The sequence below is a fragment of the Salvelinus alpinus genome, chromosome 2 (assembly GCF_045679555.1).
Source record: "Salvelinus alpinus chromosome 2, SLU_Salpinus.1, whole genome shotgun sequence".
NCBI classification, from domain to species: Eukaryota; Metazoa; Chordata; class Actinopteri; order Salmoniformes; family Salmonidae; genus Salvelinus; species Salvelinus alpinus.
In genome coordinates this window covers 91,001,311-91,026,822 of record NC_092087.1, presented here as the reverse complement: position 1 = coordinate 91,026,822, position 25,512 = coordinate 91,001,311, and the positions used below count along the sequence as shown (strand labels likewise).

Below are 25,512 nucleotides of genomic sequence, written 5' to 3'. Positions count from 1 at the left end.
GCCCTGTCTATCGTTGTCTCTGATTGAGAACCATACTTAGGGAGCCCTGTCTATCGTTGTCTCTGATTGGGAACCATACTTAGGTAGCCCTGTCTATCGTTGTCTCTGATTGAGAACCATACTTAGGGAGCCCTGTCTATCGTTGTCTCTGATTGGGAACCATACTTAGGTAGCCCTGTCTATCGTTGTCTCTGATTGGGAACCATACTTAGGGAGCCCTGTCTATCGTTGTCTCTGATTGGGAACCATACTTAGGTAGCCCTGTCTATCGTTGTCTCTGATTGGGAACCATACTTAGGGAGCCCTGTCTATCGTTGTCTCTGATTGGGAACCATACTTAGGTAGCCCTGTCTATCGTTGTCTCTGATTGGGAACCATACTTAGGGAGCCCTGTCTATCGTTGTCTCTGATTGGGAACCATACTTAGGGAGCCCTGTCTATCGTTGTCTCTGATTGGGAACCATACTTAGGGAGCCCTGTCTATCGTTGTCTCTGATTGGCTACTTAGGGAGCCCTGTCTATCGTTGTCTCTGATTGGCTACTTAGGGAGCCCTGTCTATCGTTGTCTCTGATTGGCTACTTAGGGAGCCCTGTCTATCGTTGTCTCTGATTGGCTACTTAGGGAGCCCTGTCTATCGTTGTCTCTGATTGGCTACTTAGGGAGCCCTGTCTATCGTTGTCTCTGATTGGCTACTTAGGGAGCCCTGTCTATCGTTGTCTCTGATTGGCTACTTAGGGAGCCCTGTCTATCGTTGTCTCTGATTGGCTACTTAGGGAGCCCTGTCTATCGTTGTCTCTGATTGGCTACTTAGGGAGCCCTGTCTATCGTTGTCTCTGATTGGCTACTTAGGGAGCCCTGTCTATCGTTGTCTCTGATTGGCTACTTAGGGAGCCCTGTCTATCGTTGTCTCTGATTGGCTACTTAGGGAGCCCTGTCTATCGTTGTCTCTGATTGGCTACTTAGGGAGCCCTGTCTATCGTTGTCTCTGATTGGCTACTTAGGGAGCCCTGTCTATCGTTGTCTCTGATTGGCTACTTAGGGAGCCCTGTCTATCGTTGTCTCTGATTGGCTACTTAGGGAGCCCTGTCTATCGTTGTCTCTGATTGGCTACTTAGGGAGCCCTGTCTATCGTTGTCTCTGATTGGCTACTTAGGGAGCCCTGTCTATCGTTGTCTCTGATTGGCTACTTAGGGAGCCCTGTCTATCGTTGTCTCTGATTGGGAACCATACTTAGGGAGCCCTGTCTATCGTTGTCTCTGATTGGCTACTTAGGGAGCCCTGTCTATCGTTGTCTCTGATTGGCTACTTAGGGAGCCCTGTCTATCGTTGTCTCTGATTGGCTACTTAGGGAGCCCTGTCTATCGTTGTCTCTGATTGGCTACTTAGGGAGCCCTTTCTCCACCTGCCATTGTGGGAAGTTGTCTTTGTTTAGGGCACATAGCCTTTGAGCTTCACAGTTTGTTTTTTGTAGTTTTAATTGTTTTGTTCGGCGTCATTTTGATTTAATAAAGAAAATGCACGCTAACCACGCTGCACCTTGGTCCTCTCCTTCCAACAGCCGTGATAGAGTGTCAACCCCTCATTCTGGCCAAGGACTCTGTATGACAGAAGTTAACCGGCCATTACAGTTGTCCACACACTCCCCTCTCGCTGCTGCGGGTGAACTGGAGCTTCCCCCAGTGTGTTTTGCACGACTAGGGCAATGGACACTTTTCACAGATGCAGGCAATATGAAAGCTTTATGAGTTTCCGTTAACTTTGGGGAGAGAGTTCTGGGCCAGTGACCATCCGACCGGACTCTCACATTGCATGTTGGACTCTGTTACTGCAGCATCTCGGCTGGAAATTTGCTGGATCTCAGGGTGGTTCACCTGGCTCTTCACCAGTTCCAGCCCTACCTGGATCTCAGGGTGGTTCACCTGGCTCTTCACCAGTTCCAGCCCTACCTGGATCTCAGGGTGGTTCACCTGGCTCTTCTCCAGTTCCAGCCCTACCTGGTAGGACAGCATTTCCTGCCCCTGAGGCCCGACCTTCTCTTCAGGCTAGGGGGACACTGTGGCATCCGGACCCGCACCGCCTCCAGCTTCAGGCTTGGCCTCTGAAGGCGTTAGTGGACCAGTCTAGGCCTTCAGGACAATGTGGTGAACACGTTGCGGAGCGCCATGGTTTCTTCCACCATCACTGCTTGATGCAGGCCAAGCGGCCTCCACATTGAGAGTGTATTTAGACGCTATCTAGGCATGCCATGAGGAAGGCCAACAGGGACCCATTTGTGGCTGCCCATTGCTCTCCAAATTATGAAGCGAGCTCGATGTCTGTGTCCAGCAATGGCACGATGCCAAACTGGATCGTTAGCGTGGTGCTGTCAGCCATTGCTAAGCCACACCCTCGAGCCCCTAGAGTCGATGACTTTGAAGCACCTATCCATGAAGGTGGCATTCCTGTTGGCTAATACCTCCACTAAGAGGGTGAGTGAACTGCATGCCTTTTCAGTGAGCACTGAATGGGTCCAGACAAGGGGAGTGTCACCTTCCATCTTAGCCACTCATTCTTGCTGAAGGTCCTGTTTAACAGACGTGAACCAGCCTTTACATTTGTCTGCATATGCTCCTCCCACAGCGACGGGTGAGCTGGGTGTTTGTTTCGCCAAGTGTGCCTCGGCCACTTACATTACACAGACACAGGCAATAAGACAGACTGTTTGGCTTTTCGTTTGCTATGATGAGAGAGTTCTGGGCCAGAGTCTATCGATACAAAGACTCTCACACTGGATTGTGGACACTATTACTACAGCATATCGGCAGGCCAGCCGGCCTCTACCTTCCTAGTGGTGCATTCTACTAGAGTAGTAGCTACATCGTGGGCCTCTGAACTCTGACCTCTGCTGTAGTGGTGCATTCTACTAGAGGAGTAGCTACATCGTGGGCCTCTGAACTCTGCTGTAGTGGTGCATTCTACTAGAGGAGTAGCTACATCGTGGGTCTCTGAACTCTGACCTCTATTGTAGTGGTGCATTCTACTAGAGGAGTAGCTACATCGTGGGCCTCTGAACTCTGACCTCTGCTGTAGTGGTGCATTCTACTAGAGGAGTAGCTACATCGTGGTCACTGCTCCGAGAAGTTCCCCTCAATGACATTTGCGCCTCGGCCAGTTGGGCGTTCCCTGAGTGGGGAACATATCAACTATGACTGCCTTGAGCTCAGTCCTATGGGACTTTACTCTCTGTCTGGCACTTACCTAGTTCACCGCTTCATCTGGTATTGTGATACCATATTGGAGTGATCCAATATACTGCCACATGACAAATGTTACCTATGTAACCACGTTTAAGTGAGCTGTTGGATTACTCCAATCCTTTTTGTTGGTGATCTACAGCGCCTTGAAAAGGACACGAGGTGGAAGTAGTGCAGCGGCAGCTATTTAAGGTGGTCAGTCGCAGCACTACCCGGTACACGGTACTAATCTGAAATGCTTACTCAGAATGTATCCTGCCACCTGGAAGGATACCATATGGGTGTGATCCAATAGCTCACATAATCGTGGTTACATATGTAACCTGCGATGTTCACTGAATTGCTGGCGCTAGTTGCTCAAAGATACCTAGCATCAATGCTAGCTTTGTTAACGCCGGCTGCGTGATGAGGCAGTTTCCTGTTTAGGTTAGAGGTCACGTTGAAGTGCATTTCAAATATAACAGATTTTAAGCGATCTACATTCTTCCATACTAAACAATATGCTCTCTCATGTGTTCTTGGTAGATCTCCTGTGAAAGAACAGGAGAATGCAGAACACAAGTGCACATTTTGGAACACAGCCAATGTTGTTAACACGTTGTAACTTCTGATGATGTCATCAGGTAGAACTTTTTAACATTATATTTGTTTCTACAACTTGTAGAAATGTGCCGTTTTCACATATAGACAATGTGCTGTCAATAATGAAAATGAGGAAAAGAGATTTTCCTTTTAATTAATTAATTACTTATTTCATTGGAATTTCCTCTTTCTAAGTCTGCTGTTGTTGTATTGTGATGATGCAGACTTCTACCAGTGTTTCTATGGTAATACTGACACCTACTGGTTCATCATTGTCTTGACTGATCCCAAAGAGAAAGAACTAAGCTATAGCAATAGTACACTACATTCCCTGTACATTATTCATACATTAATACATTTATACATATATTTATCATTTATATTTTATTAACACTATTAAATTACTGCACATACAAAGCATTTAAGAGTAATAGTACACTACATGCACAGTACATTAATACATTGATAAGACATTTATCATCTTTAATAACACTATTAAATTACTGCACAAACAAAGCATTTTAGACCAATAGGATGAAATAATATTATAGCTGCAGATACACTTTCTGGCCTCACGCCTTAGTTAAAGGTTCAACAATGAATTTGTGTTGGTTCAAATAGAAATATTTCACTAGTCATTCTAGCCATACGAGAAATATAAGAATATCCTTAAAAGATCATTATTTATAACTGGATGTATGTAAGATATTAAATATGAAATGGCTTGGTTTAGGACATAAATTATGTATAGGTGAGATAGGTTTATGAACTTCACATAAATCATTTAGATAACTGAATTCATTGTTTTTTTAGGATACAGGAATCATGACAGGGATTCATGAAGTTCATACTTCATTTTGGGACCCTGAAAGTCGAAAACAAATACACTGTTAGTTATTTAGTTACTTAGTTACTTAGTTACCTGAGTGTCCATCACTGACATCAACATAATTTGTTTGATTGACATCTATTAAATTATTGGTTTTGATTGATAACTTATGAAGTCGTACTCACAGGTGATTGGTCCGATGGTGAGGGGTTCGAGGGGGACAGAGGGGGTGACAGAGCGGTATTTCCTTTTGGCGCACACCTGAGGAGAGAGACGAGAAGTAGTCAGAGGAACCAGATACTGAAACAGAGAGACGAGAAGGAGTCAGAGAGACCAGACACTGAGACAGAGAGACGAAGAGCCAGAGAGACCAGACACTGAAACAGATAGACGAGAAGGAGTCAGAGAGACCAGACACTGAGACAGAGAGACACTGAGACAGAGAGACCAGACACTGAGACAGGGGGACACTGAGACAGAGAGACCAGACACTGAAACAGGGGCACACTGAGACAGATAGATGAGAAGGAGTCAGAGAGACCAGACACTGAGACAGAGAGACCAGGGCCTGTATCCACGAAGCCTCTCAGAGTAGTAGTGCTGATCTAGGATCAATTTCACAGTTTAGGTCACCCATCCCAAGTGAATAAGAATATATTGACAGATTGGGACCTGATCCTAGATCAGCACTCCTACTCTGAGATGCTTTGTGGATACGAGTCCAGAAAGCCTCAGGAGAGTCGGAGAGACTACACACAAAATGAGTGAGACCAGAGAGAGACCACAGACTGAGTGACACCAGAGAGAGACCACAGACTGAGTGAGACCAGAGCGAGACAACAAACTGAGTGAGACCAGAGAGAGACCACAAACTGAGTGAGACCAGAGAGAGTCCACAGACTGAGAGAGACCAGAGAGAGACCACAGACTGAGTGACACCAGAGAGAGACCACAGACTGAGTGAGACCAGAGCGAGACAACAAACTGAGTGAGACCAGAGAGAGACCACAAACTGAGTGAGACCAGAGAGAGAGACCACAGACTGAGTGAGACCAGAGAGAGACCATAGACTGAGTGAGACCAGAGAGAGACCACAGACTGAGTGAGACCAGAGAGAGACCACAGACTGAGTGAGACCAGAGAGAGACCACAGACTGAGTGAGACCAGAGAGAGACCATAGACTGAGTGAGACCAGAGAGAGACCATAGACTGAGTGAGACCAGAGAGAGACCATAGACTGAGCAGTTGAGTCAGCGGGAAAGATGCAGGACTCACTGGAGTGCAGGAGGAGCTCCTCTGGTCACAAAGGCTGAGTCTGCAGTGTAGGAAGACATCCCGGTAGTCCCCCTGGTACAGGAACAGCAGAGCAGAGAAGCGAGCCCTGAGAGACGAGCCGCTCTCCTCCACCCTCACCTGACGGAATTCAGTCGGACATCTAAGAAACAGGGAGGGTCAGGGTTTTGGTTAGATAACGCAACAAAAAATACACAAACATTAGGGTTCGGTTTCTCAGACACAGAATAAGCCTGGTCCTGGAGTAAAAAGCATCTCAATGGAGAAGCTCCATGTAAAGGTTGTTAGTCCAGGACCAGACATAATCTGTGTCTGGGAAAACCTCCATAGGTTCCTTGAGTGTAAACCAAGACACACATACTTGTTCTGAATGATGTAGTATCGCATGATGTCTTTAGAGTCGGGGAATTGTGTGGCATAGCAGTCCTCCAGAACGACCACGAAACGCTCCGTCTCGGACTCCTCTACGGACACACCCACGTGCAGCACGGAACCCACCGGCAAGGTGACTCCGCCCGCTGGGTAAGCCTTTGTGAAGTTGTCGCTGTGGTACAGAGTCATCTTGGAGCCCACTTTGGAGCCCTTACCGACTTGGACATCCTTCATTCTGTCAAATGGGCAAATAGGAGATTTGGTTTTGTTAGATTACAAATAAACAGAGTAAAAAACTCACGGACGCTTAGTAAAGCTCAAACCAAGTTTATTCACTGGGTCTTACAGCAGCATAAGACATGTTTCCACCAGTGATAGTAAATATAGACCCCAATGTGGGTGGAGCATCCTCCTTCCCTCTAAACATGACATGTTTATTGCTAGGTAGGAAGTTAAGTGAAGCGGGCAATAAACTGTTCCTTCTCCCTTAATGTGACCTCGACCCCATTCCTCACTAACCCACATCTCTCCACCCTTATCAGTGACTGCAACCTTAATTGCCTCCACCATATACATTCCTCCTTCAGATACCCATTAACTTCTGGTGTAAAAACCAGACTATGGTGCTCCATATTTCAAGTTTAGGAGTCAGAACCCATCAGTTAATAAGAGATGCAGTCAGAGATGGACAAACAAAGTGCCTTGGTTGCGAGAAATGCACTTTACAGGCTAAATAAAATGACTTGTTATTATCATTATTTATAATAATTATAATAATAAATACACATTATTTTTGAAGCACTTTTCAAGACACCCAAAGTCACTTTAGGTAGGCAAGATAAGAAATTATGATTATTATTATGATTATTATCATTATTATTATTATTATAATTTTAACACTATTACACAGCCAGCTGAGTATTACAACCAGAACAACCAGAACAACCAGTACAACCAGTACAACCAGTACAACCAGAACAACCAGAAAAACCAGAACAACCAGAACAACCAGAACAACCAGAACAACCAGTACAACCAGTACAACCAGAACAACCAGTACAACCAAAACAACCAGTACAACCAGAACAACCAGAACAACCAGAACAACCAGAACAACCAGTACAACCAGTACAACCAGAACAACCAGAACAACCAGTACAACCAGTACAACCAGTACAACCAGAACAACCAGTACAACCAGTACAACCAGAACAACCAGTACAACCAAAACAACCAGTACAACCAGAACAACCAGAACAACCAGAACAACCAGAACAACCAGTACAACCAGAACAACCAGTACAACCAGAACAACCAGAACAACCAGTACTGTGATGAGTGGACAGAGGAGATGCAAAACTCTTATCTAGTTATCTAAAGGATCATCAAGAACCACAGGTTTAGAGTAATAACTGTCTATACATTAACAGCATACTGACAGTCCGACATGTGTTCGCCTGCATTGTGTTACATTGTGTTACATTGTGTTACAGGGGCGTAACTTTGGTTTTAGAAGTGGGGGGGACATAATTATTATCATGTTTAAATCCAGTCTTATAAACCCTCCAAACAGCCTACCCGACTGCTCGGAGGCGTCTGCATGGTCCTAAAGTACACCATTGCCTGTATTGAATCACATTCCAATGATAAACCTGGGGGGGGTACAAAAATGCAATTTCAGAATGTGGGGGAGGGGGACATGTCCCCCCCGTCCCAAGTGAAAGTTGCGCCCCTGTTGTTTGACATTGTTTACTGTAACGTCTCCACTTACGACAGGTAGGGTTTGATGGCCACATCCAGGCTGGTCTCTGATTCCAGAGGGTAGGCACAGGAGAAGGGCACGCTCACGGGTCGGCTGAAGGACACGTTGTGAATGTGGTAGATGAATAAACTGTTGGAAAAGATGGCGTCAGTTCCGTTTGTCTGGTGAAAGGGGGAAAAGGGAAGAAGATTAGAAGCCAGGAGAGGACTTTTCCCCAGTCCTCAGAATAATACAATTCTTGGACTATTGTATTTCAGTTCATCTGTTCATCATTTTCTGTTGATGGCAACATGTCTCTCTAGCCTGAGTACCGGTCTCTTCATCTAGCATTCCATTTGTTGCCACTCCTTGTCATTGCCAAAGAGACTGGCTTTCCTCAATCTCAATGCTCAGTGTCCAGTGGTATTTACGGCGCAGTTGCTGATTGGTAGTTGGGAAAAACATGAATATTTCCATGACAAAGTTACGGAACATGGGGTGAATCTGGCACAATATAGAATAAGAACCTTATGAACAACAACAAACAATGCCGTTACGACCTGCTGCTGTAATGATCTTGTGAGACTGCAGTGTCAATCATAGAAATAAGAATGAATAGAAAGGGACGTCTCCATTCAAGTCAGTGGAGCTCCCAAGCATGTAGTCCTAAAACCTGGCAATGAGTTACCTCCGGTTCATTCAGCCATCCCTATGGAACAAATTCATGTGGAAAGACTACGGTTTTGGAATAAACGCTGAAAATAAGGTCTGAGGTTGAATTAGGCTTAGGAGATCTTACACATTTTGTTCTATGAGATGAAATCAAATCAAATTGTATTTGTCATATACACATGGTTAGCAGATGTTAATGCAAGTGTAGTGGTGACTTCTGCCGAAGTCGTTGCCTCTCCTTGTTCGGGGGGTGCTCGGCGGTCGACGTCACCGGTATTCTAGCCATCATTGATCTATGTTTCATTTTCCATTGGTTTTGTCTTGCCTTCTTACACACCTGGTTCAAATCCCATTCCTTTTATGTTGTGGATTTAACCCTCTGTTTCCCCTCATGTCCTTGTCAGAGATTGTTTATTGTTGTTCGTGTTTCATGGATTGGTGTGCGACGGGTTCTTGTACCCACATTTATTTTATTATGGACTTTGGTTTTGGAGTTTGTGTTTTAAGATATTAAAATACTCAATTTATACCAAGTTTGATTCTCCTGCGCCTGACTTCCCTGCCACCTACATACACAACGTGACACATGGCCTTGAGATAGAAGCTGTTTGCATTCTCTTGGTCCCAGCTTTGATGCACCTGTACTGACCTCGCCTTCTGAAAGATAGCGAGATGAATATGCAGTGGCTCAGGTGGTTGTTGTCGTTGATGATCTTTTTGGCCTTCCTGTGACATTGGGTGCTGTAGGTGTCCTGGGGGGCAGGTCATTTGTGATACAGTGTGACAGGCTGCTCTTGATGGTGCATCTGTAAAAGTTTGTGAGTGTTTCTTCAGCCTCCTGAGGTTGAAGAGGCGCTGTTGTGCCTTCTTCACCACGCTGTCTGTGTGGGTGGACCATTTCAGTTTGTCTGTGATGTGTACGCCAAGGAACTTGAAGCTTTCCACCTCCACTACTGTCCCGTCAAAGTGGATAGGGGGCTGCTCCCTCTGCTGTTTCCTGAAGTCCACGATCATCTCCTTTGTTTTGTTGACGTTGAGTGAGAGGTTATTTTCCTGACACCACACTCCGAGGGCCCTCACCTCCTCCCTGTAGGCCGTCTCATCGTTGTTGGTAATCAAGCCTACCACTGTAGTGTCGTCTGTAAACTTGATGATTGAGTTGGAGGTGTGCATGGCCATGCAGTCATGGGTGAACAGGGAGTACAGGAGAGGGCTGAGAACGCACCCTTGTGGGGCCCCATTGTAGAGAATCAGCGAAGTGGAGGTGTTGATCCCTACCCTCACCACCTGGAGGCGGCCCGTCAGAAAGTCCAGGACCCAGTTGCACAGGGCGGAGTTAAATGCTGAGCTGTAGTCAATGAACAGCATTCTTACAAATATATTCCTCTTGTCCAGATTGGACAGGGCAGTGTGATGGCGATTGTGTCGTCTGTGGACCTATTGGAGCAATAAGCAAATTGGAGTGGGTATCAGGTAGGGTGGATGTGATATGATCCTTGACTAGTCTCTCAAAGCACTTCTTGATGACAGAAGTGTATTATTAGTGCTACGGGGCGATAGTCATTTAGCTCAGTTACCTTACCTTTCTTGGGAACAGGAACAATGGTGGCCCTCTTGAAGCATGTGCAAACAGCAGACTGGGATTGATTGAGTATGTTCATAAACACACCAGCCAGCTGGTCTGCGCATGCTCTGAGGACGCGGCTAGGGATGCCGTCTGGTCCGGCAGCCTTGCTAGGGTTAACACGTTTAAATGTTTTACTCACATTGGCCCACAGGCTGCGTATACGTCAATGTTGTCATCTGAGGCTACCCAGAACATATCCCAGTCCACGCGATCGAAGCAGTCTTGAAGCGTGGAATCCGATTGGTCGGACCAGCTTTGGATAGACCTGAGCACAGGCGTTTCCTGTTTTAGTTTCTGTCTATAGGCTGGGAGCAACAAAATGGAGTCATGGTCAGATTTGCCGAAGGGAGGGCGGGCGAGGGCTTTGTATGCATTGCGGAAGTTACAGTAGCAGTGATCCAGAATGCTACCAGCTCGTGTCGTGCATTTGATATGCTGATAAGGGGAGCCTTGTTTTCAGATTAGCTTTGTTAAAATCCTCAGCCACAATAAATGCTGCCTTAGAATATATGGTTTCCCGTTGACATAGCGTCCAGTGAAGTTCTTCCAGGGCAGTCGAGGTATCTGCTTGGGGGGGATTTACACGGCTGTGACTATAATCGAAGAGAGTTTTCATGGTCGATAATGCGGTCGACAATTCTAGGTCAGGTGAAGAGTATGCTCCGGTATGTTGTTATGATTACACCATGAGTCGTTAATCATAAAGTATACACCCCCGCACTTCTTCTTACCAGAGAGATGTTTGTTTCTGTCAGCGCGATGCGTTAAGGAACCGGGTGGCTGTAATGACTCTGATAACGTATCCCGTGTGAGCCATTTTTCCGTGAAACAGAGAATGTTACAATCTCTGATGTCTCTCTGGAAGGTAACTCGTGCCCTAATTTCATCCACCTTGTTGTCTAGAGATTGGACATTGGCGAGTAGTATGCTCGGAAGCTGTGGATGGTGTGCTTGCCTTCTAAGTCTGACCAGTAGGCCGCTCTGTCTGCCTCTCCTGTGGCGACCGCGTTGTTTTGGGTCGGCCTCTGGGATAAGATCCCATGTCCAGGGTAGAGGTCCGAACAAAGGATCCGCTCCGGGAAAGTCGTATTCCTGGTCGTACTGTAGGTAAGTTGACGTCGCTTTTATATCCAGTAGTTCTTCCCGGCTGTATGTAATAACACTTGAGATTTTCCTGGCTAACAATGTAAAAAATAATACATTAAAAAAACGAATTATTGCATAGTTTCCTAAGGACCTGAAGCGAGGCGAACATCTCTGTCAGCGCCAGAGATCATCAGTCAGTTAACATGAACTTTATGAATTATGAAGCCTTTACGTTTTGTCCTTTCAGATAATATCAGTCAGTCAGTGTTTTGCATTACTACATAAATTCTACTTTAGGAAACTTTCTGAATAGACGTAGAGAATTAGCGGACTCACACATACAGCGTTCAGAAAGTATTCACAACGCTTTCCTTTTTGTTGTTGTTGGTGTTGTTGTTGTTGGTGTTGTTGTTGTTGGTGTTGTTGTTGTTGGTGTTGCACCTGAATTTAAAAAGGATTCAATTGAGATGTTTTGTCACTGGACCTCATTACCCCATAATGCCAAAGTGGCATAATTCTAAATTTTTACTAACTATTTAAAAATGAACAGCTGAAATGTCTTGAGTCAATATGTATTCAACCCCTTTGTACGGCAAGCCTAAATAAACTTAAGGAGTAAAAATGTGCCTAACAAGTCACATAATAAGTTGCATGGACTCACTGTGTGCGATAATAGTGTTTAACATGATTTTTGAATGACTTACTGATAGAAGGCATCCCACACATACAATTATCTGTATGGTCCCCCAGTCAAGCAGTGAATTTCAAGCACATATTCAACCACAAAGACCAGGGAGGTTTTCCAATGCCTCGCTAGGAAGGGCACCTATTGGAAGATGGGTAAGCATTTCAAAAAGCCAACATTGAATATCCCTTTGAGCATGGTGAAGTTATTAATTACACTTTGGATGGTGTATCAATACACCCAGTCACTACAAAGATACAGGCTTCCTTCCTAACTCAGTTGCCGGAGAGGAAGGAAACCGCTCAGGGATTTCACTATGAGGCCAATGGTGACTTTAAAAGATTTACAGAGTTTAATGGCTGTGATAGGAGAGAACTGAGGATGACTCAACAACTTTCTACATACTGTAGTTACTCCACAATACTAATCTAAATGAGTGAAAAGAAGGAAGCCTGTACAGTATAAAAATATTCCAAAACATGCATCCTAATTGCAACAAGTCGCTTAAGTAATACTACAGAAAAATATTGCAACACAATTAACTTTTTGTCCTGAATAGAAACTGTTATGTTTGGGGCAAGGCCAATACAACACATTACTGAGTACCAATTTCTATATTTTCAAGAATAGTGGTGGCTGCATCATGTTATGGGTATGCTTGTAATCGGTAAGGACTAGGGAATTTTTCAGGATGAAAAGGAATGGACCTAAGCACATGCAAATTCCTAGAGGAAAACCTGGTTAAATCTACTTTCCACCAGACACCTGGAGATGATATCACCTTTCAGCAGGACAATAACCTAAAACACCAGGCCAAATCTATGCTGGAGTTGCTTACCAAGAAGAAAGTGAATGTTCCTGAGTGGCTTAGTTACAGTTTTGAATTAAATCAATTCAAAAATCTATGGCAAGACCTTAAAATTGTTTTCTAGCAATGATCAACAACCAGTTTGACAGAGTTGAAGGATGTTAAAAAGAATAATGGGAAAATGTTGCACAATCCAGGTGTGGAAAGCTCTAAAATATGTTTTTATTTTATTTTTATTTGACCTTTATTTAACTAGGTAAGTCAGTTAAGAACAAATTCTTATTTACAATGACGGCCTACCAGGGAACAGTGGGTTAACTGCCTTGTTCAGGGGCAGAATGACAGATTTTTACCTTGTCAGCTCGGGGATTCGATCCAGCAACCTTTCGGTTACTGGCCCAATATGGATTTACAGCTGTATATGCTGCCAAAGGTGCTTCTACATATTATTGACTCAGCGGTGTAAATACCCATGTAAATTCGTTTTTTCTGTATTTCATTTTCAATACATTAGCAAAAATGTCTAAAAACATGTTTTTACTTTGTTATTATGGAGTATTGTGTGTAGATGTGTGCGATTTTTTTTTTTTTAATCTATGTTGAATTCATGCTGTAACACAACAAAATGTGGAATGTCAAGGGGTATGAATACTTTCTGAAGGCACTGTACATCCTATAACGAAACATCAATCAAATCCATCACCGCACCTCAGACACCCTCAAATGAAATTTCTCCTTTCCTAAAAACGTATCTTAGCAGTAGTCCATCAGAAAATAGACCTAGGCTTCATTATAGCATAATGAAATAATTAAAATAAAAATAAAAAATAAAAAATAGTTATAAAATAAAATAAAATAGTTAAAATAATGTTTATTTGTTTATATGTTTATAATTATTTGTTATATTATTTGCCCATCATTATTTGTCCATCTTAATCTTTTCTTTTTATTGGCCAGTCTGAGATATGGCTTTTTCTTCGCAACTATGCCTAGAAGGCCAGCATCCCGAAGACGCCTCTTCACTGTTGACGTTGAGACTGGTGTTTTGCGGGTACTATTTAATGAAGCTGCCAGTTTAGGACTTGACTAATATACTTGTCCTCTTGCTCAGTTGTGCACTGGGGCCTCCCACCCCTCTTTCTATTCTGGTTAGAGCCCGTTTGCGCTGTCCTTCGAAGGGACTAGTACACAGCGTTGTACGAAATCTCCAGTTTCTTGGCAAATTCTTGCAAGGAATAGCCTTCATTTCTCAGAACAAGAATAGACTGCCGAGTTTCAGAAGAAAGTTATTTGTTTCTGTAATCGAACCCACAAATGCTGATGCTCCAGATACTCAACTAGTCTAAAGAAGGCCAGTTTTATTTCTTCTTTAATCAGAACAACAGTTTTCAGCTGTGCTAACATAATTGCAAAAGGGTTTTCTAATGATCAATTAGCCTTTTAAAATTATAAACTTGGATTAGCTAACACAACATGCCATTGTCACACAGGAGTGATGGTTGCTGATAATGGGCCTCTGTACGCCTATGTAGACATTCCATTCCAAATCTGCCGTTTCCAACTTTAATAGTAATTTACAACATTAACAATGTCTGCGCTGTATTTCTGATCAGTTTGATGTTATTTTAATGCATTTCTTTAAAAAACGAGGACATTTCTAAGTGACTCCAAACTTCTGAACGGTGGTGTATATGTATGTATTTTTATGTTGTGTTACACAGCATTTGAAAAAGAGACCTAGACCTCAAAATGTCTTCCGTGTTAAAATACAACATAAAAATAAAGTATCTGTATTCACTGTTCCATTCTTGTGCAAATCATATGCAACTCCGCTGACCTCTCTCTCTTCCAACCTCTCTGTATTCACTGTTCCATTCTTGTGCAAATCATATGCAACTCCGCTGACCTCTCTCTCTTCCATCCTCTCTGTATTCACTGTTCCATTCTTGTGCAAATCATATGCAACTCCGCTGACCTCTCTCTCTTCCAACCTCTCTGTATTCACTGTTCCATTCTTGTGCAAATCATATGCATCTCCGCTGACCTCTCTCTCTTCTAACCTCTCTGTATTCACTGTTCCATTCTTGTGCAAATCATATGCAACTCCGCTGACCTCTCTCTCTTCCAACCTCTCTGTATTCCGCTCAACCAGGAGCCCAAGCATGTCCCAGAAGTACAAACTACAGTAGTTCTGTCACTTAGTTTTAGCAATTAAAAAAATAATATATATATATATATATTAGAGGAAAAAAGTACCTCGCTCTTTCTTACTGGATATAAAATAGGCTTCAGGCTACAGCGCTCACAATGAACTGGCGGGGAAGTTTGAATGGCGAGAGCTTCTCTGGTGTGACGTGATCACATTGGCTGGTGATAAACATGCAATAAATGGAATGTACATATTTGAAGGCGTGTGTCTTTGGCAATGACAAGGATTGGCAATGAGTGAAATATTAGCTAAAGAGACTGGTATCCAGGCTAATGTCTCACAGGAAGTGTTCTCTGTTGAAGGTTTTGGTGAGGAACGGGGTGAACGGGTCGGGGTCTGTTCTCACCTCCAGAGTGTTTCCGCAGGTGCCCTCCGTGCGCTCCACCTGGTACCATACCAGGCCGCCACGCTCTTCGTGAGCGTTACACCGGGGGTCGGCCAGGTTAGCGGTGGTGGCATCCAGACCAGCGGCCTCCAGGTTAGTCCTGTTGAGACCCACCTGTACCAGGCTCCGCCCACACACTACCGCTGGGTGCAGCAAAACAGGCTGTTCTGTAAGAGAGAAAGAGAGCGACAGAGGTATGAGAAAAGAAAGACAAAATGAAAGAAGTTATTCAAGAACCCAAAATGAAAAGTAGGAATTACAAATTCTCATATACACTCTTAGAAAAAAAAGGTTCCAAAAGGGTTCTTCGAATGTCCCCATAGGATAACCCTTTTTGGTTCCAGGTAGAACCTTTTTTGGTTCCAGGAAGGGGTTCTACTTGGAACCCAATAGGGTTCTACCTGGAACCAAAAGGGTTATAGCGGGCACCAAAAAAGGGTTCTTCACAGGGTTCTCTTTTGGGGACACCTGAAGAACCATTTTAGGTTCTAGATAGCACCTTTTTTTCTAAGAGTGTACATAGGTCCCTCAAACAGGTGTTTTCTGAGAACTCACCTGGCCTCTCACACCGCCAAGTGACCCCATCATTGCTCACACAGGTCTCCCCCTCTCTGCAGGTACCACACATTGCTTTTGGCGTAGTCGTGGCAACCTGTGACTGTGTTGTTGTTGTGGTGCGATTGTTCTCTACATGTATTTCTGTAGTTGTGACTGGTTTTGGTGTTGTGGTGAGAGCTGACACATCTGGAACAAGGAGTTAAACAGGAGACACAGTTATGAGGGAACATTCGTCACTCATGTTTTGAAAGAACTAGTATGCTGGTATTACCAGAATCATACAATACACCCATATGAATGAATGGATGAATATGCTGAGTACTGTTGATGTCTAGGGCCATAAGAAGAACATCATGGTGTATATAACTAGCTGGTGAATGACTAAGCAGTAAACAGTTAAAGAAGTAAATACAATAACTTCAATTCAAAAGGCAGAACAACAACAAGTCCCACACAGAACTTGGCAAAGCAGGGGGCGAAACCTTACATGCACAATAGGCGAAGTAGCACCCGGGAGGCATGACGAACTTGTACACAAAGTAGTTCCCAGGGCATGCCTTGACGTGGATGGGCTGAGACTGCACCCAGCAGCAGTCCTCATTGAAGCTGGCGCAGACTGCACTCTGGACAATTTCATCCACCTGCTGGGGGGGAGGAAACGCCAGCCACAAAGGAGCCTGGGTGCCGCACTTGAACGAATCCACACACTTGTCCGGCATGGACACGCTCTGGTTGCCGATGAACATGCGGTAATAGCCGTCCCAGTGGACGTTGCGGTCGCAGTGCTTGTTGCCCACGACGTTGTTGGTGGAACGCCAGGCGTCGTTCAGGACCGTGTAGATCTTGCAAGGGTTGGCGCACTGCTGGATGCCGTCGACCGTGATGCAGTCCTCCCCATCAGCGCACTCGTTGAAGCCGCAGCTGAACCGGACATGGGCGAGGTTTGTGTTGGAGCGGCGGACACGGCGAGGGGCGTGGTGGTGGTCGTCGGCGGCGGTGTGGCCAGGTAAGCAGATGAGGCCATCGCCGGAGAAGCCCTTCTTACAGGTGCATGTGATGTCACCTGCCATGGGCGAGGTGCGGCAGACGGCTTGTTCGTGACACGCCTCGCAGCTGGTGACAATCGTACCTGTGGGAATATGGGAATATATGGGTTCTTTGTCTTTCTAGGTTGAGTTATCATGATACACCTGCATTGTTTTGATGCCTCCATTTCTAGGTTGAGTTATCATGATACACCTGCATTGTTTTGATGCCTCCATTTCTAGGTTGAGTTATCATGATACACCTGCATTGTTTTGATGCCTCCATTTCTAGGTTGAGTTATCATGATACACCTGCATTGTTTTGATGCCTCCATTTCTAGGTTGAGTTATCATGATACACCTGCATTGTTTTGATGCCTCCATTTCTAGGTTGAGTTATCATGATACACCTGCATTGTTTTGATGCCTCCATTTCTAGGTTGAGTTATCATGATAAACCTGCATTGTTTTGATGCCTCCATTTCTAGGTTGAGTTATCATGATACACCTGCATTGTTTTGATGCCTCCATTTCTAGGTTGAGTTATCATGATACACCTGCATTGTTTTGATGCCTCCATTTCTAGGTTGAGTTATCATGATACACCTGTATTGTTTTGATGCCTCCATTTCTAGGTTGAGTTATCATGATACACCTGTATGGTTTTGATGCCTCCATTTCTAGGTTGAGTTATCATGATACACCTGTATTGTTTTGATGCCTCCATTTCTAGGTTGAGTTATCATGATACACCTGCATTGTTTTGATGCCTCCATTTCTAGGTTGAGTTATCATGATAAACCTGAATTGTTTTGATGCCTCCATTTCTAGGTTGAGTTATCATGATACACCTGTATGGTTTTGATGCCTCCATTTCTAGGTTGAGTTATCATGATACACCTGTATTGTTTTGATGCCTCCATTTCTAGGTTGAGTTATCATGATACACCTGCATTGTTTTGATGCCTCCATTTCTAGGTTGAGTTATCATGATACACCTGTATTGTTTTGATGCCTCCATTTCTAGGTTGAGTTATCATGATACACCTGAATTGTTTTGATGCCTCCATTTCTAGGTTGAGTTATCATGATACACCTGCATTGTTTTGATGCCTCCATTTCTAGGTTGAGTTATCATGATACACCTGCATTGTTTTGATGCCTCCATTTCTAGGTTGAGTTATCATGATACACCTGCATTGTTTTGATGCCTCCATTTCTAGGTTGAGTTATCATGATAAACCTGAATGGTTTTGATGCCTCCATTTCTAGGTTGAGTTATCATGATACACCTGCATTGTTTTGATGCCTCCATTTCTAGGTTGAGTTATCATGATACACCTGCATTGTTTTGATGCCTCCATTTCTAGGTTGAGTTATCATGATACACCTGAATTGTTTTGATGCCTCCATTTCTAGGTTGAGTTATCATGATACACCTGCATTGTTTTGATGCCTCCATTTCTAGGTTTAGTTATCATGATACACCTGCATTGTTTTGATGCCTCCATTTCTAGGTTGAGTTATCATGATACACCTGAATGGTTTTGATGCCTCCATTTCTAGGTTGAGTTATCATGATACACCTGTATGGTTTTGATGCCTCCATTTCTAGGTTGAGTTATCATGATACACCTGTATTGTTTTGATGCCTCCATTTCTAGGTTGAGTTATCATGATACACCTGAATTGTTTTGATGCCTCCATTTCTAGGTTGAGTTATCATGATAAACCTGAATTGTTTTGATGCCTCCATTTCTAGGTTGAGTTATCATGATACACCTGTATGGTTTTGATGCCTCCATTTCTAGGTTGAGTTATCATGATACACCTGTATTGTTTTGATGCCTCCATTTCTAGGTTGAGTTATCATGATACACCTGCATTGTTTTGATGCCTCCATTTCTAGGTTGAGTTATCATGATACACCTGTATTGTTTTGATGCCTCCATTTCTAGGTTGAGTTATCATGATACACCTGCATTGTTTTGATGCCTCCATTTCTAGGTTGAGTTATCATGATACACCTGCATTGTTTTGATGCCTCCATTTCTAGGTTGAGTTATCATGATACACCTGAATTGTTTTGATGCCTCCATTTCTAGGTTGAGTTATCATGATAAACCTGAATTGTTTTGATGCCTCCATTTCTAGGTTGAGTTATCATGATACACCTGAATTGTTTTGATGCCTCCATTTCTAGGTTGAGTTATCATGATACACCTGCATTGTTTTGATGCCTCCATTTCTAGGTTGAGTTATCATGATACACCTGCATTGTTTTGATGCCTCCATTTCTAGGTTGAGTTATCATGATACACCTGCATTGTTTTGATGCCTCCATTTCTAGGTTGAGTTATCATGATACACCTGAATTGTTTTGATGCCTCCATTTCTAGGTTGAGTTATCATGATAAACCTGAATTGTTTTGATGCCTCCATTTCTAGGTTGAGTTATCATGATAAACCTGAAATGTTTTGATGCCTCCATTTCTAGGTTGAGTTATCATGATAAACCTGAATTGTTTTGATGCCTCCATTTCTAGGTTGAGTTATCATGATAAACCTGAATTGTTTTGATGCCTCCATTTCTAGGTTGAGTTATCATGATACACCTGAATTGTTTTGATGCCTCCATTTCTAGGTTGAGTTATCATGATACACCTGAATTGTTTTGATGCCTCCATTTCTAGGTTGAGTTATCATGATACACCTGAATTGTTTTGATGCCTCCATTTCTAGGTTGAGTTATCATGATAAACCTGAATTGTTTTGATGCCTCCATTTCTAGGTTGAGTTATCATGATACACCTGAATTGTTTTGATGCCTCCATTTCTAGGTTGAGTTATCATGATACACCTGCATTGTTTTGATGCCTCCATTTCTAGGTTGAGTTATCATGATACACCTGCATTGTTTTGATGCCTCCATTTCTAGGTTGAGTTATCATGATACACCTGCATTGTTTTGATGCCTCCATTTCTAGGTTGAGTTATCATGATACACCTGAATTGTTTTGATGCCTCCATTTCTAGGTTGAGTTATCATGATAAACCTGAATTGTTTTGATGCCTCCATTTCTAGGTTGAGTTATCATGATAAACCTGAAATGTTTTGATGCCTCCATTTCTAGGTTGAGTTATCATGATAAACCTGAATTGTTTTGATGCCTCCATTTCTAGGTTGAGTTATCATGATAAACCTGAATTGTTTTGATGCCTCCATTTCTAGGTTGAGTTATCATGATACACCTGAATTGTTTTGATGCCTCCATTTCTAGGTTGAGTTATCATGATACACCTGAATTGTTTTGATGCCTCCATTTCTAGGTTGAGTTATCATGATACACCTGAATTGTTTTGATGCCTCCATTTCTAGGTTGAGTTATCATGATACACCTGCATTGTTTTGATGCCTCCATTTCTAGGTTGAGTTATCATGATACACCTGCATTGTTTTGATGCCTCCATTTCTAGGTTGAGTTATCATGATACACCTGAATGGTTTTGATGCCTCCATTTCTAGGTTGAGTTATCATGATACACCTGCATTGTTTTGATGCCTCCATTTCTAGGTTGAGTTATCATGATACACCTGAATTGTTTTGATGCCTCCATTTCTAGGTTGAGTTATCATGATACACCTGAATTGTTTTGATGCCTCCATTTCTAGGTTGAGTTATCATGATACACCTGAATTGTTTTGATCCCTCCATTTCTAGGTTGAGTTATCATGATACACCTGCATTGTTTTGATGCCTCCATTTCTAGGTTGAGTTATCATGATACACCTGCATTGTTTTGATGCCTCCATTTCTAGGTTGAGTTATCATGATACACCTGCATTGTTTTGATGCCTCCATTTCTAGGTTGAGTTATCATGATACACCTGAATTGTTTTGATGCCTCCATTTCTAGGTTGAGTTATCATGATAAACCTGAATTGTTTTGATGCCTCCATTTCTAGGTTGAGTTATCATGATAAACCTGAATTGTTTTGATGCCTCCATTTCTAGGTTGAGTTATCATGATAAACCTGAATTGTTTTGATGCCTCCATTTCTAGGTTGAGTTATCATGATAAACCTGAATTGTTTTGATGCCTCCATTTCTAGGTTGAGTTATCATGATAAACCTGAATTGTTTTGATGCCTCCATTTCTAGGTTGAGTTATCATGATACACCTGAATTGTTTTGATGCCTCCATTTCTAGGTTGAGTTATCATGATACACCTGAATTGTTTTGATGCCTCCATTTCTAGGTTGAGTTATCATGATACACCTGAATTGTTTTGATGCCTCCATTTCTAGGTTGAGTTATCATGATACACCTGAATTGTTTTGATGCCTCCATTTCTAGGTTGAGTTATCATGATACACCTGAATTGTTTTGATGCTTCCATTTCTAGGTTCTGAGACTAAAGAGCAGAGAAAGTCAATTGTGTGGTGGGTTATACAATATTATACTGTATAAAAATACTTAATACACAATACATGTATCCCTACACTGTCAACTCAAACCAAATATATTTTGGTCAGAGTTAGATATGGCAGAACTAAAATAAGACACTCAATACGAAAATCAAATGAACAAATGCTATATAGTTTATATCATATATCAAATATTGTATTCATTATGTAATATACATAAATCATTGAATGTATTAAATATACAGTGCATTTGGAAAGTATTCAGACCCCTTGTCCTTAGCACATGTTGTTACTTTACAGCCTTATTCTAAAATTGATTAAACCGTTTTTTACCCTCAAGGACATTCAGAGACTTGTCCCGAAGCCACTCCTGCGTTGTCTTGGCTGTGTGCTTAGGGTCGCTGTCCTGTTGGAAGGCTAACCTTTGCGCCAGTCTGATGTCCTGAGCGCTCTGAAGCAGGTTTTCATCAAGGATCTCTCTATACTTTGCTCCAGTCATCTTTCCCTCAATCCTGACTAGTCTCTCAGTCCCTGCCGCTGAAAACCTCACCACAGCATGATGCTGCAACCACCATGCTTCACCGTAGGGTTTGGTGCCAGGTTTTCTCCAGACATGACGCTTGGCATTCAGGCCAAATAGTTGAATCCTGGTTTCATCAGACCAGAGAATATTGTTTCTCATGGTCTGAGAGTCCTTTAGGTGCCTTTTGGCTAAGTCCAAGCGGGCTGTCATGTTCCTTTTACTGAGGAGTGGCTTCTGTCTGGCCACTCTACCTTAATGGCCTGATTGGTGGAGTGGTACAGAGATGGTTGTCCTTCTGGAGCTCTGTCAGAGTCACCTCCCTGACCAAGGCCCTTCTCCCCCGATTGCTCAGTTTGGCCAGGCGGCCAGCTCTAGGAAGAGTCTTGGTGGTTCCAAACTTCTTCCATATAAGAATGGAAATCATGTCCAATTTCCAAATCATGTCCAATGAATGTAATTTACCACAGGTGGACTCCAATCAAGTTGTAGAAACATCTCAAGGATGATCAATGGAAAGAGGATGCACCTGAGCTCAATTTCGAGTCTCATAGCAAAGGGTCTGAATACCTATGTAAATAAGTTATTTATGTTTTTATTTAAATTCACAAAACCTATTTTCGCTTTGTCATTATGGGGTATTGTGTGTAGATTGATGAGGAAAAATGTATTTAATCCATTTTAGAATGAGGCTGTAACATAACAAAATGTTGTAAAAGTCAAGGGGTCTGAATACTTTCCGAATGTACTGTATAGTATATTTGTGTGTACCTGAGGTATGTCCAGCTGTTGATGTATTAAATATATAGTATAATTGTGTGTACCTGAGGTATATCCAGCTGTTGATGTATTAAATATATAGTATAATTGTGTGTACCTGAGGTATGTCCAGCTGTTGATGTATTAAATATATAGTATATTTGTGTGTACCTGAGGTATGTCCAGCGCTGGACAGAACCAGTAGAGGCACCAGCAGAGCTACCAGGATCATCCTCATCAACACTAGTTACTTCTACAGGGGCAGAAACGGGGAACACAACCTGAAGGAAAATACACTTATTATATTCATCCACACTTTATCCACAATTTACATCTACTGGATAGTCAGTCACTTTTAAATTCAAGTTTGAATTGATTTAAATTGACTGTATCTATACAGGTCATCCTATTGTGATAAAAAAATATTATATTTTCTGTCACAAGACTGCAGTAAACCACGTTACAAAACATCAAATACAATTATAGATATTAAGCATGGACACACACATCCTCTGGAGGGTAATATAACATTTCAAACTTAGTCAGTTCAGATATATTAATTTCACCAAACCAAAAATAACTTTGTTTCACCATACAGTATGAATAGTGATCTGAGAGGAGTACTGACTTACCAAATCTTGATGCTGACTGCTGGACACACCTGTAAGCTCAGCATTTATACCCTGGTTATCGGGGAGTGGGGGAAACGGGACACATTGTGCAATATTCCCAGGGACAATACCTTAGCCTGGGTCCCAGTATGTTTAGCTCTCATACCACTCCTTGACACTCCTTGTCATGATAAACTGTTTGGCAATGACCCTGAGTAAAGGAGTGAAACGTCAGCCCAACCTGACTGGATTTCAGGCTAACAATGGGTCTGGTTGAATCACAAGTATAGATCCCAACTACAGTAGAATCTTCATTTGATCACTCTTTTGTTGCTGAACTGTGTATTTGAGTTTTAAGAAGGCTTCTAAAGTTTGTAATTTCCACTTAGAAATGTCAGACTTGATTTTCTTTTACGAAAAATGTATGACCCCTACAAAAATGTCCATTAATTATAATCCACATAATATTTCACATTTTCTGTTGCTGCGGGATTATTTTCCTTCTGTAGCAAACTGGCTCAAATTACGATCCTACATCTGTATCAACGTTGAAATGTAAGGAATGCATAACCATTAAACCTGTGGTGTGATTAAGGTAAAGTCTATATGCTCTGTTGGGTGGTGTCAGACACATTGGATGTTTTCAAACTAATTAAGCGACAGGTGTATGGTGGCTGGTGGCTGGGAGGCATTAGGTCAACACCGTATGATTTATCAGGTAAATAATACCTCACAATAACCCAGAGAACCACTTAACATTTGGCTGACCTCTAACCTCTCAGCTCTGTTATACAGACAATGAGTCATGGGTTGCTGGTGCTCTTGGATAGGCCAACACCCTTGTTTTAATGTCATTTCCACCCTTTTCAATCATTTTTTTGTCTTCTCTTTGCGCTATAGATACGCCTGTTACAACTGTGCAGTTTTTCAATCTGTTTTTTGTGGTTTGTATGTGCTATATATATGCTTGTTTCGACCGTGCCATGCTTTCAGATACACCCTAGCTTGATAAACTATTGTCACATTTTGTTCAATCTGTTTTTTTGTCTTCTGTTTGTATTATAGATATGCCTGTTTCAACTGTGGCGTGTTCTTGTTCTTTAATAGTTATCGTTCAGTTTTTTGTCTTCTGTTTGTGATATAGATATGCCTGTTTCAACTGTGCCGTGCTGACAGATAAGCCTCCGCTAAGTGTTCTTGACATTGTTCCCGTTATCGTTCAGTTTTTTGTCTTCTGTTTGTACTATAGATATGCCTGTTTCAACTGTGTTGCGCTCACGTAATACATCTCCAATTAGTCACGCTGAATCAGCGGATTAATAACAGGAAAAGATCTGACCCGATCCCTTTGTCTTATTCCAAACCCTTTTCTCTTTGCTCCAGATGACCAACAATAGCCAGTTGTCACCATGATGACATTATATCAACTATTCACACTGAGGGAAAGGTGAACTGTTCCCACTCATCTAAACACAGACTCAAATGGCACCCTATTCCCTGTATAGTGCACTACTTTTGTTCACTAAGATGGTCAAAAGTAGTGCACTAAATAGGGAATAGGGTGCCATTTGAAACAGAGCCATAGTGTTCCACAGGCATTATCCTGATCTCTATGGCTTATAGACGATACAGCAAGTTTTGTTATTTTGTTTTAGTGTTCAGTCAGTTGTACAAGCTTGAACCATTTGAGAGATATGTATTTCATGTTTAAAGTCCCTGTGAATCCATGAGTATGAAGTTGGCACATACTTGGCTGCACCCTTATAAGGGAGTACAAATAACATTAAGCCTGATCAATCAATTAGAAAACCTTAGTAAATACCATACTCAACACCTTAGCAACAAGCCTAAAACCAAATATGGTCATGTCATGAAGCCTAATTGATGAAGAAGGAAGCAGCCCCTCAATGATTTAGGTCCTGCTGTTTAGTCAAGTTAAGTGTGAAACATTAAGTAGAAAATAATAAAGAAAATAAAAGACAGGAACAAGATTCAATTCTATCAGAACCTCTGTTTACAGGTGTTGTATCTTAATTTGACCAGTTTCTCACAGCAGGAAAATAATCGTGCAGCAACAGGAAATAT

General features: G+C 42.5%; 1 protein-coding gene across 1 annotated transcript; it reads right to left on the bottom strand.

The window, feature by feature from the left end:
* Window positions 1–4,198: 4,198 nt before the first annotated feature.
* On the bottom strand, window positions 4,199–23,683 carry LOC139568214 (pancreatic secretory granule membrane major glycoprotein GP2-like). Its single transcript, XM_071389961.1, has 10 exons — window positions 23,449–23,683; window positions 22,988–23,097; window positions 16,570–17,211; window positions 16,080–16,268; window positions 15,486–15,691; window positions 8,083–8,234; window positions 6,301–6,546; window positions 5,922–6,081; window positions 4,831–4,906; window positions 4,199–4,681 (listed from the first exon to the last, which is right to left on the bottom strand). Exons 2-10 carry the CDS (start codon window positions 23,052–23,054, stop codon window positions 4,662–4,664), a joined length of 1,758 nt encoding a protein of 585 aa, XP_071246062.1. The 5' UTR covers window positions 23,055–23,097; window positions 23,449–23,683; the 3' UTR covers window positions 4,199–4,661.
* Between the last annotated feature and the right edge of the window lie 1,829 nt (window positions 23,684–25,512).